At 38.3% G+C, this 20,741-nt stretch overlaps 1 protein-coding gene across 3 annotated transcripts in view; it reads right to left on the bottom strand.

The window, feature by feature from the left end:
* Positions 1-2,242: 2,242 nt before the first annotated feature.
* Positions 2,243-20,741, bottom strand: part of ociad1 (OCIA domain containing 1) — a 29,071-nt gene continuing 10,572 nt past the window's right edge. The window contains exons 2-8 of one of the 3 annotated variants that reach the window (XM_072569082.1): positions 18,532-18,616; positions 16,977-17,030; positions 16,838-16,885; positions 16,298-16,427; positions 10,538-10,722; positions 6,268-6,426; positions 2,243-3,178 (exon numbers count right to left, since the gene is read on the bottom strand). In XM_072569082.1, the coding sequence (XP_072425183.1) occupies positions 3,138-3,178; positions 6,268-6,426; positions 10,538-10,722; positions 16,298-16,427; positions 16,838-16,885; positions 16,977-17,030; positions 18,532-18,616 (702 nt within the window). In that variant the 3' untranslated portion in view covers positions 2,243-3,137. The remainder of the gene's footprint in view (positions 3,179-6,267; positions 6,427-10,537; positions 10,723-16,297; positions 16,428-16,837; positions 16,886-16,976; positions 17,031-18,531; positions 18,617-20,741) is intronic. The other 2 variants (XM_072569099.1, XM_072569090.1) reach the window with 2 other exon arrangements.

Raw genomic sequence — 20,741 nt, 5'->3', positions numbered from 1 at the left:
TCCAGATGCCTTTTAAATGTCATAATTATAACAGTCTCCACCACCACCTCTAGCAGCTCATTTTTCACACACCTGCACCACACTCTACATGGAAACATTGCCCCTTAGGTCTCTTTTAAATCTTTCCCCTTTGACCTTAAACTTATGCCCTCTAGTTTTGGACATACCCCTCCCTGGGGAAAATACCTCATATTTACCCTATCCATGCCCCTCATGCTTTTACAAACCTCTATAAAAGGTCACCCCTCTGCCTCCAATATTTCAGGGAAAAATAGTCCCAATCCATTCAGCTCTCCTTGTAGCTCCAGTCCAAAGCAAAAATTCACCATAATCTTGCTCCATCTTTTCATCAATTTTATGTTTGTGCTGCTACCCCTTTTGTTTCATGTTTACATATTGCTCATAAGCTTATGTTTTGGCGGTAGAAGCAAATAGTAGCATAAATTAGACTTTCCATTATATAGCTACAAATACTGTACTTTAAAGTCATAAGTTATTCTATCACAGAACCAAATTACAATATGTTCCCTACAGAGCTTACAAGTGAGTTTTGTAATGACTTGGTTTTAAATCTATGCAAAATCAGCTCACATCTGACGATGATAGAGGTCTTGGTGCAGATTATACCAACGTATTCATGTAACAAAAAGAGAATCAATTTTGCTCTGAGATACAAATAAATGAAAGCAATTTTAAATAAAACTAAATTCCCCTGAAGAAATCTAAAAATTCATCCTTAAATTGTCCTTTTATCAGAAAGTAAAAAGGCTAATTACTGGGATTAGTTGGAAGAACCATAAAAATAAATCTAATTAGCCCATTACTCTTCAGCTTAAAACAAAGACAACTTTAGATATAAAAGCCAGCATCTTAGATTTTCTTTACATTGAAAATATGTAAATGTAAGATATTTCACAGAGATACAAACGCAGAATAGACACACCAATGGACAGATGAAGAATTATGACCAATAGCTTGAGCAAAGAGCTTGGCCAAAGAGCTCACTTTTAAGGAGGACTTGAAGGGAGACAGAAGAAAAGGGAGTGGCAAATGGGTTGATGTAGATAACTCAGGGGCATGTTGTCTACACTAATGAACATGAAATACCAATGGTTGGGTGAGGTCAAGCACATATAGTTGGAATGGGGAGAATTTTACTTTTGGTGAAGGGCAGACAGGAAGGGAATTAAACAGGAGAATGAGAAAGAAGAGATTCAAGGTTGTACCTTGAAAATGTCAATTCAGTGAACTTTCAAATTCTAGGAAATTGTGGCAATCTCTCCTCATATTTTAACACTGAGTAGAGGTGTCATTTTCATAAATCCACACTGTAATTTGTGCACAATCAATATATATATATATTTCCTAAGAAATGGTGCCTCAGACTATACATGGGGTACTGAACATAGTCTAAGGAAAGCTTTGATATTTGAAGTCTGACTTTGCCCTCTCGTATTCTAGTCTTTTACTTATAAAAGGCAAACATTCCACTAGCCTTTTATTTTCTGTACCTGATCATTTTAATGAACTACATATAGACACTCAAGCTTCTTTAGACTTCCACTGTTTCTCACTTCTCACCATTAAGTTGTTCTATCCCTTTTTACTCCACAGGGAATGTTCTCATATTTGGCTACTTTGAAATTAATTTGTTTTTCCCTGTTCACTCAATCCTTCTGTAACGTTTTGCTTCCATCATGATGCAACTTTGTATCCACCAGCAAGTTCACATCTGTGACTTGCTATCTCATTATTTGTCATAAACAAACATGCTGAATAGTTGAGCCTCAATTCAGCTCTTAAGGATCACCACTAGTCTCTTTGTGCCAATTAGAATAGCTGCCATTATACCAAAACTGTACATTGCCACAATTTCCTCCAGTTCAATATTGCAATTGTATCCTTACCGCCCACAGTCTCAGAATGTGACAGACTGAATGTTTACAACCTTTGCATTCTACTAGACTTTGATCAGTGTGTCTAATCATAGTCTTTATGTTGGGGATTATAATTTCACCCGTGACGCCGACTACCTTATTCCTGCAGGAAATCATCAAATTGTTAACTTCTTAAACCATATCTTTGTCAGCTTTTGATTCAACCAGTCTTTTTCTAGACACTTGCTCATCCACCCACTCAATTCAATGGATTCTGATAAATCACGCATTTTAAATTCTTATTCTCACATTCAAATCAATTCATGGTTCACCCCAACACCCATTTATGCAAGACCAACCACCTATTTGGTTCATGTTTATACACTTTATTATCAATGTTGCAGGGAAAGAATTGGTGGAAAACACAAAGTACTGAAATAAAACATTTGAATTGTTTTTCTTGAATTGGTAATACAACTGAAAGTTTTGATTGGCTAAAAGTAAAACATAAAACTAGAAAAATACCTCACTGTTACCAAACTAGTGACTCATCCTGCTAGGATTACAAAGTCTTTGGGTGCCACCCAATCAACATAATTTGATTTACATTTATGCAAATTTGAAAGTTCCCAATAGCTGGATTCCCCAAGCGTGGAAACTGTTCAAAAAGATTTTTAAAAAATTGTTCAGTAAGCAAATTATGGGCTAGCTTTTATAAAAATGTAACAATAATAAAACACTTTACATCTAATAATGTTCACTTTCAAATTTATACTTGCATTAATAGCTTCATGGTTGAAAATTGAACATACATAGTATTACTTAAATACAGTCCATCCATCACTTTGGTTTAATTTGATTAACAGCAAAAACACAGCTCAGAATTAAGAATACACAATCATCCATGTTGAGGCTGTCTAATACAGCCTTAAACTAAAGTAATATTTTTCTTTGCATACCTTCCCTGTCATAAATCGTTACATTTAGAAAGGAATACAAGTACTAGCAAGAAACCTTCTGCAGTGTTTTTGAATCAATCATAATTTTTATGCTAAGAAATGGAACAAACAAGTCTTTGATGGAAAAGAATGTAAACAAGTCAATTGGATTCCATTAAAAAGTAGATCATAAGATCTTTATGGTATAATCAGATTGGGATCAACTTTTTAAAAAAATTCTTCAGGCTTTCAGATTAAATATTTCTGTGAAGGATATCACATATGAAACGTTCTGGATCCATCTACTTGTCCACGAGTATCCTTATTCTTCCCAGGTATCTCCATACTTGTTTGTTTTTGCAACTGGAAAAATAATTAGACCAGGAGAGATAGTGTTAACATGTGGGAAGCATTAGCTCAATAAATGTAAAACAAAACCAAACTATAACAAAAGCAGAAACAACTAGAGAAACTCAGCAGGTCTGGGAGCATCTTTGCAGATAAAGCAGAATCAATGTTTCAGGTGCAGTGACCCTTCATCAGAACAGAAGAATGACACAATATTTTGGAAAAAACAAAAAAAATTCTGAAAACAGTCTGAAGCTCTGACAGTACCAATGTTACAGGTTTATAACCTTTCAAAAACTGTTGCTGGGTCATCAGCCTGAAAGATCAGCTCTCTTAATCGCTCCGTAGGTGCTGCCAGAACTTGAGTATTTTTAGTATTTTCCATTTTACTTCTCAGATTCCATCTGCCACACTTTATTTTTACATTATGATAAATTGGCCTGGATTTTCATCATGGAAACACTTAAAAATTGTGGGAAGGTCTTGATTCTATTTCTGTGGCTTCCAATTTTCAACAGCATCCTTTAAGGATTCAAGCTGCTTCAGGTTGCAAGCCAGCATTCTGGATCATGAGCAGACCAGCTCCATTGCACAGATAGGTATGTCCTAGTTCTTTCTTGTTTTCAATGGAGTCAGCCCAGCTTTACATGTAGTGGTTGTTTACAATGTCTCAGAGTTGTCATGGGCCATAATGTGCATGTCAAACCTTTGCAAGTTAAGTTCAGGAGGTCCTGCTTATGCCCTTTCCATGTCACTTCACCCACCGTACACTAGTGAACAAATGAGACCCTAATAGTGTCAAAAGGATATGTTAAAAAAAAGATAATTTATTCAAAAATTTCCTTAAGCTTCTTTGAAATAAACCAATTTTCCTGCAGACGAAGGCTATAAAATCCAGATCAATACGTATTCATTTGTTCTTACTCACTGATTTTTAAATATATTCTCAGCAATGAATCCTTCAAAATGCAACTTTCTGCATAGCTAACTCTTTCTATATGTGGTCCCTCAATTATCACGGAACAAGGCCTGTGTTATACTGTTCAGGCTGGAGTGCAACCATAGATGCATGGCCTTTTTAGCTTGAAAATAGACAATAGGTCAAAATAAAAAAATGTACATTTCATTTTCATTCTAAAATGTTTACTACTAAACATACAGAATCCACCACAAATAAACCTATGTCCATGAAATGTCTAACTTGAATGTTTCTATACAGTAACTAAAAACTGTAGGAGGAGGCCAGATCATGCCAAGGCTAGCTCTTTGCATTAACAATCCAGGTGGAATTGAATTGCATCACTATTCCCACAACATCATATAATGATCTACTGTCCCCTTGAGAAAATTCCTCAACTGATTCATGATACAACAACCAATTAAATAAATTTCTCCTGATCCCTCCTCTTACTTAAAATTCTCACTTTATCATCAATAACTTAATCATGGACTACTCCAGCAGAGGAATATACTGGCATTTATTCATCCTATTAAAAATAATTTACATTTATAAAGCATGTTCATGTTGAAACATATACCTGTGTAAACAGCAGTGGGACTAATTAGATAAAAATCAACACTTACCTAACAAATTTGATCAAAAAAGATTGGAGTGAAAATCTGATTCAATACATGCATTTTGAGAAGTAGGTCCAGGTAAAAAATAAGACAGTTTTTTTAAAAGGGCTTGTCAGAACTAGTTAAAAGGTATGGGTATTAAATATGGAGGCAGAAATTCAAAGTGTACAACATCCAATAAACAAAGAATGAATCCGATGTTATGTGGGGTTCGACAACATTCAAGAGAAAATTGGTATGGGGACTCTCCTGTCAAGGGCACAGACAGGAGATTTTGCTTTTCTAGTACCAGGATTAAGGATGTCCCAAAATTTTTAAAGCATATTGTTACAGGGGAGCATGGAAAACTGGAAGTTATTGTATACATTGGTAGAATAACATGGGGAAAAGATGAAGGCTTTACAGAGTGAACATAAGAGGTTAGGTAGATGATGAAAAAATAGAACCTTAAAAGTAGTAATCTCTGTTTACTTCTCGTGCCAAATTCAAATGAGGGAAAGAATAAAAAGATAAAGTAGATCATTCAATGGCTGAAGAGGTGGTGTACTGTTCGGGGATTCAAGTTCGTAGATCACTGGGACCTCTTTTGGGTCAGAAAAGACTTGTAGAAAAAGGATGGCTTTCACCTGTACCAGAAAAGGGTGATTTCCATAAAAATTAAAGTTTTTAAATAGGAGTAAGACAAATTTTAATGGTATGAGACAAGAACCTAGGAGGTTGAAGGGTGACCACAGAGATTTATAAAAATCATGAGGGCTACAGATATGGTGAATGGCAAGTGTCTTTTCCCTAGGGTGGGGCATTTCAAGACTACTGGGCATGTTTTTAAGGTGAGAGGCGAAGGATTTTAAAAAGACACAAGGGACGACTTGTTTACACCGAGTGGTTCATGTGCGGAATGAACTTGCAGAGGAAACGGTGGATGCGAGTAGAGTTACAATATCTAGAAGACGTATCAAAAAAGGGACAGTAAATGAGGCATGCTGGAAAATTGAGACAAGCCTTGGTCCAAGTGACTGTGCACAAAAACTCTGAAATAAACAAGCTGCAAATTCCAGACAGGCTGCAGCTACAGACAATAATCGCCACGTGGACCAAGGTCAAGATCTAGTCTGGTGGTATTTGATCATCCAAAGTTAAAGCACAAAATAATTGATTAGATTCAGTGTAAATTATTAGTTTGTAGTGTATTTTGTTATGATATTTATTTAACACAATAATATAATTTATTACTATTAAGACTTGACTCACGGTTTCTTCGCTAGATATAAGAGTTAAAATACACAGTGTGGCCGACGCAACAACAGAAAAATAGAATCCAGCCCGAAAAGATTTAACATCAGTTTAAAAAAGCTTAAATTCACAAACTTTGGCAAGCCTCACTTCTAAATTAGATAAACAATTGCATTTCTTACATATGCCTTTCACTGAGAATTTTATCATTCCTAATTTAGCATCATGGTGGCACCACCAGAATAACTGCAGCAGTTCAAGAACCTTAATTAAAAATAAAATCCATATTTGACCTCCTTTGTTGTCAGGTAATCGTTGTGGAGTTGGTTTGTGAAGCGAATCTGCCTTTTGTGCCACTGTCACTTCGTATAGTTCCCTATTTTTGTTTCTTAGTTCGTCATATGTCATTGATTTCCTTTGAGGCTTTGATTCTTCTATCTCTGGACTAGGTGCTGTGGTCAGAAGCAAATAAACTTATTTTAGAAGAGATTATAAAACCTCTGCATGGTATAGTGATTGAGATACAAATACAATTCAAAACAAACAAGTGCTAGTTTACAGAAGGCGACAAAATTTTGCAAAAAGCTTGGGTCTGGCAGTGTTGATTGAATGAAGGCTCAAGAGGACCTGGGTCGACCTGGTCTAGACTGCTTCTGTCTATCATACATCCTTGCACTGTGCTCCTAAAGTTGCAACTCTGTTCCAAGAATGATGCAGATCTCAAATTAAATAAGCTTTAGTATTGTCACTGCAATTTGCACATTCTATACCAATGCTTACAATCAGATAATAGATTAGATTTTGAAAAAAAGGCTATTACACACAAATATTGGTGAAACAATTCAGTTTCCACTGTTGATTAAGGAAGAGAAATTCCCAAAAAGGTTTCCAAGGTTAACAGAAAATAAAATGACATGGTTAAATCTTTAGTGGGTACAACAGCCATTCTATTTTGGATAAGATGAAAAATGATTTGAAGTTTACTTAAATCTGTAATCTTATTTACATTCAAACAATTTTTTTTAAAAGGCAAGACTAAACTTCTGCCCTAAGCAAAGCACAAAGACTTTCATACTGATGAAAATAGATTACATTAATTGTAAAAATAAAATGAACCATGTAAAAGCTGCATTCAATCATATTCAAGGTGAATATTTTTTGAGTACGTTTTGAGAAGATTTGTAGCTCAGGTGGAGGTTCTGGATGTAGGTTTGCTCGCTGAGCTGGAAAATCCATTTTCAGACGTTTCATTACCATACGCGGTAACATCTTTAGTGAGCCTCCGGACGAAGCAGTGCTGGTTTCTATGTTTGGTGATGTCATTTCCAGTGGTGATGTCATTTCCTGTTCTTTTTCACAGGGGTGGTAAATGGGGTCCAAGTCAATGGGTTTGTTGATAGAGTTCCAGTTGGAATGCCATGCTTTTAGGAATTCTCGTGCATGTCTCTGTTTAGCTTGTCCTAGGATGGATGTGTGGTCCCAGTCGAAGTGGTGTCCTTCCTTATCTGCATGTAAGGATACTAGTGAGAGGGGGTCATTCGTTTTGTAGTTGATGTTCTTGTATCCTCATGGCTAGTTTTCTGCCTGCTTGTCCAATGTAGTGTTTGTTACAATTCTTACACAGCATTTTGTAAATGACATTAGTTTGCTTGTTGTCTGTATAGGGTCTTTTGAATTCATTAACTGCTGTTTTAGTGTGTTCGTGGGTTTGTGGGCTACCATTATGCCAAGGGGTCTGAGTAGTCTGGCAGTCATTTCAGAGATGTCTCTGATGTAGGGAGAATGGCTAGGGTTTCTGGACATATTTTGTCTGCTTGTTTGGGTTTATTGCTGAGAAATTGGCGGACTGTGTCCATTGGGTACCCATTCTTTCTGAATACACTGTATAGGTGATTTTCCTCTGCTCTGCGTAGTTCCTCTGTGCTGCAGCGTGTGGTGGCTCGTTGAAATAATGTTCTGATGCAGCTTCGTTTGTGGATGTTGGGGTGATTGCTTCTGTAGTTCAATGTTTGGTCTGTATGTGTTGTTTTCTTGTAGACACTGGTTTGAAGTTCCTCATTGGCTGTGACATCTACTGTGACATCTAGGAATGGCAATTTGTTGTTGTTTTCCTCCTCTTTATTGAATTTTATGCCAGTCAGGGGATTATTGATGGTCTTGAAGGTTTCCTCTAATTTGTTTCATTTAGTGATGACAAAGGTGTCATTCACATAGCGGACCCAAAGTTTAGGTTGGATGGTTGGCAGAGCTATTTGCTAGAGTCTCTGCATTACTGTTTCTGCTGAGAATCCTGATGTTGGATATCCCAAGGGTGTCCCGTTGGTTTGTCTGTAGATTTTGTTGTTGAAGATGAAGTGTGTGGTAAGGCATAGGTCCACTAGCTTGATGATACTATTCTTGCTGATGAAGTTGGTGGTGTTTGGTATATGTACTATGTATCTGCTGCCCTTGTTCTTCTAGATGGAAGTGGCAGTGAGTTGGGAAGGCGCTATCTAAGGATCTTTGGTGAATTTTTGCAGTGCATCTTGTAGACGGCACATGCTGCTGCTACTGAGCAGTGATAGAGAGAATCGTTGTGGTGTTAATAAAGCAGGATGCTTTTTCCTGGATGGTGGCAAGTTTCTTGAGTGTTGTTGGAGCTGCACCAAACCAGGCAAGCAGGGAATATTCTACATTACTCCTGATTTGCACCTTGTAAATGAAGAACAGGCTTTGGAGAGTTGAGATGAATGAGTCGTTACAGTATTTCCAGCCTCTAACCTGTTCTTGTAGCCACTGTATTCATATGACAAATTGAGTTTCTGGTCAGTGGTAACCCCCCAGTATGTTGATAGTGGGAGATTCAATGATGGCAGTACCATCAAGGGGCGATGGTCAGACTTGGCTCTTGTTGGAGAAGGTCACTGCCTAGCACTTGTGTGGCCAAAACATAATTTCACTTTGTCACCTCTTGTCCTACTCTGGGTATCACCAACAAAATAGTTACCCTGCAGTGCTGCCATTATCTTATTGCTTTGCAAATCTACATATTCCCTCTCTTGAACCCCGCCCCTTCCCCCTTTAGTTGAAAGCCCTCTCTGCAGTCCCAATTATTCAATTTGCCAGAACATTGGTCCCAGCACAGTTTAAGTGAAATCCGTTGCACTGAAAGAGCTCCCTTATAACCTAATAATGTTGCCAGGGCCCCATGAAATGAAAGCCATTACTTCCGCAACAATCTTTAAGCCACACATTTAAGTCCTTGACTGTATTTACTCTCTGCAAGTTCACCCGTGGCTCAGGTAGCAATCTAAAGATTATCACCTGCTCACTTCTTTAGCTCACTGTTCAAATTCTTTCAGCAGAACCTCCTATCCAGTCCTATCAAATGTCATTGGTACAGATGACAGCAACTGGATTCTTCCTCTTCCACTCCAAGTTCTTCTCCAGCCCAGAGGGGATACCCTTAACCATGGCACCACAAAGGCACCACTGGACTTGTGTTCATGGCTAGGAACAACAGTATTTATTCTCCTAAACATACTATTTCCTACACTTATATCTCCTCTACACTAATTCTATAGCTCCCTGTACCATAGTCATTCCTCTTTGCAGACCCCACTCTCAACCACAGGGGAAGTGAAGGTTCATTATATTGGTCCTTGATGGAAAGGGACTGGCCTATGATAACAGGCTTAGAAAATTCGGTCCATATTCTTGGAATTAGAATGAGAAATGATCACTGTAAAGACATTTTAAAAAAGTTAACATGTTTCTAGAATATGGGGTCAGGATCTCAAAAAAACTGAGATGGAAAAAAACCTTTATTCCACTCAAAGAACTGATAATCTTTGGAATTCTCTGTCCCAGAGGATTGCTGATGCTCTAATGAGGAACATATTCAAGGTAAAAAAAGGCAGATGTTTTGTTTCTCAGGAAATTAAAGAACATGAAGAGCAGATGGGGAAGTGGAACTGATGCCTAAGATCAGCCACCATTCCATTGAATGACAAAGCAGGTTTAGCTGTCTCCTTGTGCTCCCATTTCTTATGTTCTCATGGACTAAAATAGAAATTGCTTGAAAAGCTCAGCACGCTAACAGAGTTCTGATGAACTTTGAGGAAGGTCACTTGATCCAAAATGTTAACTTAGATTTCTCTCCCTAGATGCTGCCAGACCTGCCGAGCTTTTCCAGCAATTTCCATTTTGTCTCTGATTTACAGTATCCACAGTGTTCTTTTGGGTCTCATGTTCTTACTTACTTTGCAGTGATTGCCTTTTATTTTTGGTCAACTTTTTATTTTAAGATTTTAACCTTTTGTAATTTATACACTGGCACTGATGCTCGTATAATTCTTCCGTACAAAACAACCATAAGATGGATAACAATGTTTCAAAGGTTAGTACTGGACAAGGACTTAAATAGTTGACAAAAAAAACTGAACTACTGTTAAACCTATCTGTCTTTAACAATTCATTGCAATTTTCTTCAAAAGAATGCATATAATTGATACTGTTTATTAAATATAATTGTGTTACTTACTGTAATTAAAGTGTTACAAAGTACAAAAGTACACAAAATACCTTCTGTAGTGTCAACAATCCCTGTAGGAGCTGATTCGCTGAGTGTAGAACTGAATGGAACAGGCTCATAATTTGAATCAGAGACACTGTAGCTATAATCATCGGAGTAGGTGATAGGGCTGTTCACTTCGGGTTGTAGATGTTCTACAGTACTGTCAGAAAATTCAGACTTTTGATATGAATGTCTGCAATACAAAATTAGCAATATTACCTCTAGGTGGTTACGGTTGACGAAGGAGTGGGATGTAGAGAAACAAAGTTATAAGATGACCATATTAAGAAATAACATATATATTGTCATGACATAACTTGCAATCATATTAGATATTTACTTACCATCACAGGATTGATAATTCTCCTTGAAACCCCTTTCAAAGCTAGACCCTTTTTTTCCTCTAAAAGCTGTTCCTTGGCTCAAGGGTACACTGTCCTTGATTTTTTTCAGAGGGGTAATAACCCGGGCCGGGCTCTGATCAGTCTGGTTTGGTACAGAGATGAAAAGGATTTTGAGGCCTTTTGTAAACAGATGATACTTCAGGCCAAAGTGGTAATATTTTAAAAGTGACCGTATAATAGGGTGTAGGTTTGCTCGCTGAGCTGTAGGTTTAATATCCAGGCGTTTCATTACCTGGCTAGGTAACATCATCAGTGGCGACCTCCAAGTGAAGTAAAGTGAAGCTGTTGTCTCCCGCTTTCTATTTATATCATTCTCCTGGATGGGGTTCCTGGGGTTTGTGGTGATGTCATTTCCTGTTTGTTTTAAAAAGACTCAGTATAACCCATGGACAAAACCAATGTCATCTACAAAATTCCACGCAAGGACTGCCACAAACACTACATAGGACAAACAGGAAGAAAGTTAGCCACCAGGATACAAGAACACCAGCTAGCCACAAGAAGACACGACCCTTTCTCCCTCATAGCCCACAAAAGGATGAAAAAAAAAACCATTTCGACTGGGACAACACATCTATCCTAAGACAGGCTAAACAAAGACATGTCAGAGAATTCCTAGAGGCCTGGCACTCCAACCACAACGCCATAAACCAACACATAGATCTAGATGCCATCTATCAACCCCTCAGAAAACAAACAGGAAATGACATCATCACAAACCCCAGGAACCCCATCCAGGAGAAAGATATAAATAGAAAGTCGGAGACAACAGCTTCGCTTCACTTGGAGATCGCCACTGATGATGTAACCTAGCCAGGCCTTGAAACGTCTAGATATCAAACCTACAGCTTAGCGAGCAAACCTACACCCTAAACCTCAACCTGAGCTACAAACCTTCACAAACCTTGCAAAGACCTGTATAATGAAAGGGGAGTGGTCAGATCTCTAGCTGAGCAGTTTAGTTCAGTCCTGAACTGGTGAGAAGTTCAATAGTGAGCTGTGTAGAAACACTCTTTCTCTTTCTGCCCTTCAACTTCAACCTGTAAGCATCTGTTCCATTTCTACTGATTTTTAAAGGGAATTATTGGGACCGTTGTGTATATTCAGAACAGCATACTTAAGTCTAGTTTGGATAGGTTGAGTTCAGATTAGATTAGATTACTTACAGTGTGAAAACAGGCCCTTCGGCCCAACAAGTCCACACCGAACTTCTGAAGAGTAACCCGCCCAAACCCATTTCCCTCTGACTGATGCACCTAACACTACGGACAATTTAGCATGGCCAATTCACCTGGCCTGAACATATTTGGACTGTGGGAGGAAAACGGAGCACCCGGAGGAAACCCATGCAGACATGGGGAGAATGTACAAACTCCACACAGACAGTCGCCCAAGGCTGGAATCCAACCCGGTGCTGTGGACAGCAGTGCTAACCACTGAGTCACCGTGCCACCTTCTGCAGGGGTTCTTTATTCTTTTGAGTGGTCTGGCCTAGTCCATAACACATGTTAGAGTGGAACCAAAACGGATCATTCAACAGCATAAATTCGATTTAAAAGGTGAAGTAGTTCTTCTTCACTTGCATGATTGTATGTTATATTGTATCCACGGAGTTAGCCTCAATGACACAATGAAAAACACATTTTAATATTCAAAATGTAAATTAATTCAGCAGCAACATTTAATTCCAACTTTATTCTTGTATTCCCTAATAATCCACCTCAATTTTAGCAGCAAAACATATGTCAAATTGAGTTTCTGGTCAATGGTACCTCCCCCCGCCAAATATGTCGCTAGTGGGAGATTCAATGATGGCAACACCATCAAGGGATGATGGTCAGACTTATTGAAGAAGGTGACTGCCTGGCACTTCTGTCATGAAGGTGGGTCGTCAGATTAAGCTGGTCTTACAAATGAGGATTGCGGTAATTTTACTTGAACCTCCATGGTCAAAAGTGGGTCAGGAAGGTTTCACTTTAAACTAGTCTTCATTTTTTGGCTAAAATAATGAAGTAGACAATATTCCGAGGGTGCACAGTTTAAGAGCAGGATGAAAACAGTAAAAGGTGATACACAGGGGTGAAGATATAACTTCCATCTAGATTTTTAATGTGGAAAAATGTGCTATATGGATGCACAGACAAAAACTGACACCAATGCAAAGCAAGAAATGATTACAAGCTTGCTTGGTTTTAAGAAAGAAGAAGAAGAAAATTAAATAGACACATGGCAAGTGAGGAATGCTCAAACTTTGAAAGTATTAACATATGTTTCTTTTTATGGGGTAAACAAGTACTCACCACATTCCTAGTCAGGTAGGCAACAAATCTATCACATCAAAGTCCAGAAATTTTTTAATCTTAATTTAAACTATGCTGGATTGTATACATGTGAAGCAAATCAAAGCACCAAGGAGAACAGGATACAGAGGTCAGACCAATGGTGCCAAGGACAGGATAATAGAAAAATCAGAATTCTAGCACAAGGCAGAAAATTCTCACCCATGTTTTCAGAGGTTGAAAGAGATCTCTATACATGTACAATTGAACAAAAATGGTAATTAATGGAATTTATTAGTAAAGAATTATGCAATCAGCTCATTAGTGACAGTTGTTAAAAATATCACACTGCAGTTGACAGAAGTTTCCCAAAGGTGAATCAAACACCAAACTTATGGCTGTTGGTTTGGCTGGAATGTTTTATACACTTGGCAATAGTGCAAAGCCAGGAACATGTTTAGGAAAATGCAAATGCATAGTGTAATTGCCCTCATAGGATAGAAACTATTTGGGCATTGTTCCTATTTAAGATCATTGTACAGCATAGTTTTTACACATGAACTAATTTATGTATGGTTTCTTTGTAAATACATTGGATGTCATATACATTAAAGTGCTAAAAAAAAAATTAGGTAGTAAAGGTTAACTGGATCTACAAATATTACATCAGTTCTACATCCAATCTCCATATGGATATTGTACAGTAACAGTCCATTCTAAGCTGCATGTTATTATTTCCTTCGGATGAATTGGTTATTTGCTATTTATTAATGATTTTGTGCAGCCCATCACATGAACTTGTTTGGGTACCATGCAAGCTTAATTTTCACTTTTGTTTCACATTAGCCCGCAGAAACACTTGTCAATAGTGTAAACATGTATCCTTAACCAAGCAGAATTTAGATGTTCTAATTGCTATGTAGTTATAGGTTATCTTATTTTCATCCTAATTGAACAAACATCTCAGCAAGAGGCCCAGCAATCTCTAGCTTCCCACAGAATTCTAGGGTACACCTGATCTGATCCACCTTTATGCGTTTTAAGACATCCAGCACTTCCTCCTCTGTAATATGGACATTTTGCAAGGTGTCACCATCTATTTCGCTACTTACTATATCTTCCATATCCTTTACTGTGGAAAAGGATATGGAAGATATAGAAAGTAGCGAAATAAATGGTGACACCTTGCAAAATGTCCATATTACAGAGGAAGAAGTGCTGGATATCTTGTATTGCATAAAAGGTGGATAAATCCCCAGGACCTGATCAAGTGTACCCTAGATCTCAGTGGGAAGCTAGAGAAGTGATTGCTGGGCCTCTTGCTGAGATATTTGTATCATCGATAGTCACAGGTGAGGTGCCAGAAGACTGGAGTTTGGCTAACGTGGTGCCACTGTTTAAGAAGGGTGGTAAGGACAAGTCAGGGAACTATAGACCTGTGAGCCTGACGTCGGTGGTGGACAAGTTGTTGGAGGGTATCCTGAGGGACAGGATGTACATGTATTTGGAAAGGCAAGGACTGATTAGGGATAGTCAACATGGCTTTGTGCGTGGGAAATCATGTCTCACAAACTTGATTGAGTTTTTTGAAGAAGTAACAAAGTGGATTGATGAGGTTGGAGCAGTAGTTGTAATCTATAGGACTTCAGTAAGGCGTTCAACAAGGTTCGCCATGAGAGACTGGTTAGCAAGGTTAGATCTCACGGAATACAGGGAGAACTAGCCATTTGGATACAGAACTGGCACAAAGGTAGAAGACAGAGGGTGGTGGTGGAGGGTTGTTTTTCAGACTGGAGGCCTGTGACCAGTGGAGTGCCACAAGGATCGGTGCTGGGTCTTCTACTTTTTGTCATTTACATAAATGATTTGGATGTGAGCATAAGAAGTACAGTTAGTAAGTTTGCAGATGACACCAAAATTGGAGGTGTAGTGGACAGTGAAGGAGATTATCTCAGATTACAACAGGATCTTGATCAGATGGGCCAATGTGCTGAGAAGTGGCAGATGGAGTTTAATTCAGATAATTGAGAGGTGCTGCATTTTGGGAAAGCAAATCTTAGCAGGACTTATACACTTAATGGTAAGGCCCTAGGGAGTATTGCTGAACAAAGAGACCTTGGAGAGAAGGTTAATAGCTCCTTGAAAGTGGAGTTGCAGGTAGATAGGATAGTAAAGAAGGCATTTGGTATGCTTTCTATTATTGGTCAGAGTATGGAGTACAGGAGTTGGGAGGTCATGTTGTGGCTATATAGGACATTGGTTAGGCCACTGTTGGAATATTATGTGCAATTCTGGTCTCCTTCCTATCGGAAAGATGTTGTGAAACTTGAAAGGGTTCAGAAAAGATTTACAAGGATGTTGCCAGGGTTGGAGGGTTTGAGCTATGGGCAGAGGCTAATCAGGCTGGGGTTGTTTTGCCTGGAGCGCCGGAGGCCGAGGGGTGACCTTAGAGGTTTACATAATTATGAGGGGCATGCATAGGATAAATGACTCCCCTGGGGTTGGGGAGTCCAGAACTAGACGGCATAGGCCAGAACTAGAGGGCATAGGCTTAGGGTGAGAGGGGAAAGATATAAAAGGGACCTAAAGGGCAACATTTTCATGCAGAGGGTGGTATGTGTATGGAATGAGCTGCCAGAGGAAGTGGTGGAGGCTGGTACACTTGCAACATTTAAGAGGCATTTGGATGGGTATATGAATAGGAAGGGTTTGAAGGGATATGGGCCGGGTGCTGGCAGGTGGGACTAGATTGGGTTGGGATATCTGGTTGGCATGGACGGGTTGGACTGAAATGTCTGTTTCCATGCTGTACATCTCTATGACTCTATAAATGGAAAAGTCAGCTCCTGTTATAGAAAGGTTTGGCTGTGTGCAACTGAAGTCCCTTGCTGTTATCAGAAATAACAAGCAGTATGCTCTTACCCACGAATAAAGAAGCTGTCTTGCATTACTTTGCATTGGGAATTCAATAGCGATCTAAAAATACTAATGTACATCTCTACTTTTTCTGGAGAGAAACTGCAATATTTTTCTAACAAATAAGTTTCACTAAAATGCAGAAAAAAATTTTAAAATGGCAACTGACGGATGTGGGAATCTTCTATGTCCTTGCCGTAGAGCATCTCCGAGTGGCGAATTCTCTAATCTCATGAACTTCTCTTGGCATGTCCTCATGTAGGAAATCTTTCCAATCAGGTAACCACAAAAACCAGCAACTGAGAAAGAAGGGCCAAAAAGTCACAGAAGATTTCCAATTTAATTCTTTTAGTTTCCAAAATGAGAAAAGCATTTCAATTAATGTATCCACTACACAACCAAGGACTTAGACTGGCTGTCGTGTTATAGAGTTAGAATTACATAAGCTAATTATTGGAGTATCAGACACTTTATCTTGTCACATTGCCAATTCAATGTCCATGTTTAATTTGAAACTGCTTGATGTTCATATATGCAAAACTGAAATCAAATATTTGAAGACTTTCCAGCACTGGGTACAGATTCAGAGAAACTATTTCTACCAGAGTTAGAAAAATGCCTTTACTAGGGAAATTAAAAAAAGTCAATAACATGAATTAACTTCAAAATTACTTTTTTCTGCTCCTCAAGGAATGAATAATTCACTTACACGCAACCTTAGGTATTGATCCAAATCGAGTTGAAGTCGAAAGGATGCCTAAATGGGAAGTACAGAAACTACGTAACTTATAAAACAAATACAGTAATGCTAATCAAAAAAAATTATATTAATTACTTTAGAAAGTTACCTCTGGAGATTAGGACTTGAGTTACTAGCATACTCATCCCAGAAAAAGGCAATGCTGTAAAGACCATTTGAACAAAATCAGTAAATGATCTGAATTACAGGACTATTAAATAGTGATTCTGAAACATTACAAATCTTTCTAGTGATGAAAAAAAAATCTGTAATAAAATTTCTAAAGACATTTCTACACAAGGCTGGATGAATTAATTTGAAGAAAATGTTACTTCTTGAGGACGGCTTTTAAAGTTTAAAGTTTTGGGCAACCAAGTTTTGTTCAAAGTTCACTTGGTCTTGATCATCTTAAAGTGAAATGAAAATCTTCCCCTTGCACTGTACTGTAGTGTCTGAATCTGTTCATTTTAAACATTAAAGTTCTAGAAATAGCTTGAGGTGAAAAGTTAATAAAAGATGATTCAAAAAGAAAGAAAAAAATTGTACAGTGTCTCTCAAGTTCTACATATTCCAAAATGCATCAGAGACAACTTTTACTGCTGTAATGAAGGAAAGTGTGGTAGCTAATTTATACACAGCAAGATTTCACAAATAATGACATGATAAACTTTTCTCAGGATATAGGTTGAGGGGCAGCATGAGGAATGGCGAGATAATGTGCTCTGGTGGTTGGGGAGGGGGGTGGGGGGGGGTGGGAAAGAGAGGTGAGGTGAAGAAAGGAACGAGAACAGCAGGAAGAAATCCACTGTCATCGTGTGTTTTACAGTTTTCTGAAAGGGAAAATATGGGTTAGGTTTAGCATCTCTTCTGAACAACACAGCTTTGATTGTATTTGAGAGTGCTTCCTCAGTATGGTGCTACATTGTCACTCTCGACTTGTCCTGAAGGTTCTGGTATGGGGCAGAAACCCAGAACCTGATTCAAAAGCTGTGTAACAATCATTGAGCAAAGACTGACATCTGTCCTCCAAAACTGAAATACTACTGCAGATTCTAGAGGGGTAGACATGGATTCACCAGTTTGCAGATTGAACTTTTCCCAATTCCTATTAATTAGAACAGAAATGATTACCTAACTTTAAATTCAAATAGGTGGGGGATGGAAGAGGAGAAAGTGGATGAAAAATGAATACAGTAAATTGAGCAGAATTAATTACAATTTAAGGGTTTAGACTGGAAACAGTTTTTTAAAAAAAATCTCCAGTTGCCTTGAAATTAAACAGTAAAGATATGATGTGATGGAATAATTGTACATGATAACATTCAATATTGGTTGATAAATGCATAGTTAAATTGTTTTAATTAACAATAGTGCCACGATGGAAGCAAAATCATATATGTTGAATATGAATCATGCGTACCTACAAACCTTTTATACTTCGAGGAATATTTTATACCTACAAAGCATCTCTCAGCTAGTCACTGCAGAGAAATACTCCCAAAGCATAATTCAGTACACTTTGAAATTATTTTAATTGGAATAAAATGTTTCAATAACCCATCTAAATTTGGCATTGCTTTTACAGAAATAAATACAATTCTATCAAAATAAAATTTGAAATGTCAGACCAGCTACAAGTGATTAGTAATTGATCAAAAACATACATCTATAATAGAAGCTTTCCTGATTGCATTCCCTGAAGACCCTTCTTTCATCTTCTGTAGGGATGTATGAAGTACCCAATGGACTCTAGATAATGAGAAAAGTTAGGATTAATTCTTCATCCAATGAAGTAAAATTTAACAACCAAATTTATTTTTTTAAATGCACTGCTGTGTGCGCAACTGAAGTGTTCATACCACGTATGTCATAGGATCAATTAAGGATCTGTGTACCTAATGATATTACCAGAAATGTGAGGGCACTTCCCTGTAAACGAGCTGGAGGAGGAGATGTCTGACATAATTCAGCTAAAACATGGAATCCAGTTGGAGGTTATAAAATTTCTAATCTATTCAACAGACTAAAAGATCTAAAATAGAGGGAACTCAATCATCCTGTAAATACAGTTCAATAAAATAAAATCTTCACAGACAGGCAGGCTTAAATATAATTACTTCTGAAGCTTGTTAAGGAAAACTACTTTCTCAATGGTGAAAAGCTACAAATAAAGGTGTGAAAAGATTTAGTTGGTAGGAGTTGCTGTTACTGTACATAGATCACGAACTAGTAATAATCAAGATAAATGGAGGACTGGATTAAAGATTTAGAATACAGGGTGCAGACATCATTTGGATAAATCTACATTTTACTCATTCCTTTTTTATTAGGTATGGTGCATAAAACCACTCAGTATTCTAGATGCAGCCCAATCAGGACTTTACATACTGTGGGATATTTCTATTTCATTGTATTCTAAGCCTTTAACCCAGCAGTTTGCTCTACTCTTAGGCTCAAATGTATGACCTTCATTAAAGAAGAAGGTCTTATGCCTGAAATGTCGATCCTCAATGCTAAATTGCCCGTAGTGTTAGGTGAAGGGGTAAATGTAGGAGAATGGGTCTAGGTAGGTTGCGCTTCGGCGGATTGGTGTGGACTTGTTGGGCCGAAGGGCCTGTTTCCGCACTGTAAGTATTCTAATCGCATCTACTGCAGCAAGTCCAAAACAGAAACGTTAACGTAAGTGGAATGGGGTTCATTGAAATGGACAGCAGCTGAAAGGTCAGAATCGTTCCTAATGACAGAGTGATGGTGTTCCGTAAAGCATTTGGTCTCACAAATGCAGGATGAGATTAAAAGCAGTACAAGTTAAATGCTGCTGGAAGTGTAAGATATGTTTGGTACCTCATAAGTGAGGAGGAGTTTAATGGTCATGTGTTACACTGAGATTGGACAGGAAGGGGTCATGACTGAGGAAATGTTAGGAGTGATGGAAAAGTAGACCAGGGTGTCAGATTATGAACACCACCATATTCTTTTAGATCAATTCTCCAGTCTTTCCTATGTATGCATATCCTTCCTAAAACATGATGCACAGAACTGTACACAATATTCCAGCTAAGATCTAACAAGTGTATCGACGTGTCAGTCATAAGCCCTTCTTCTTCACCCTCACCTTAACCTCCCTACACCTATCGCATTCCCAACGCCCCTCCTCCAAGTCCCTCCTCCCTACCTTTTATCTTAGCCTGCTTGGCACACCCTCCTCATTCCTGAAGAAGGGCTCATGCCTGAAACGTCGTTTCTCCTGCTCCTTGGATGCTGCCTGACCTGCTGCGCTTTTCCAGCAACACATTTTTCAGCTCGGATCTCCAGCATCTGCAGTCCTCACTTTCTCCAAGGTCTAACAAGTTCAACATCACCTCCTTATTCTTGTACTCTACACCCTTATCAAAGCTATAAGACCTAGAAAGAGACAGAAGCCATGCAGCCCATTGAGTGTGCTGATGCAATAAATCTCAACTCTACTTACCTGCCTCTTCATTTGATTCCCTTATTGATTAAAACTCTATCTCAACCTGCAATATACTTCACAACCTAGCTTTGAAAGCCAACCGTGGTAAAGAACTCCACAAGTTTGCTAACCTCAGAAGGAATTCTTCTCTCTCTCTCTCCATATTAAAGCAGAATACTATATGCTTTATTTACTGCTCTGTCCTGCCCATCTATAATCTGTGCTCATATACACTAAGGTCCCTTGGCTTCTGCATCCCCTTCAGAATTATATTCCCCCTCACCTATTGTCTTTCAATGTTCTTACCAAAATGCACCATCTCACTTCTCTGTACTGAAGCTCATCTGATAACTGTTATAGAATCCCTTTAGCGTGGAAACAGGCCCTTCAGCCCAACAAGCCCACACCGACCCTCTGAAG

Source organism: Chiloscyllium punctatum, chromosome 1, assembly GCF_047496795.1.
Source record: "Chiloscyllium punctatum isolate Juve2018m chromosome 1, sChiPun1.3, whole genome shotgun sequence".
Lineage (NCBI taxonomy): Eukaryota > Metazoa > Chordata > Chondrichthyes > Orectolobiformes > Hemiscylliidae > Chiloscyllium > Chiloscyllium punctatum.
This window is presented reverse-complemented; position numbering and strand designations above follow the sequence as displayed.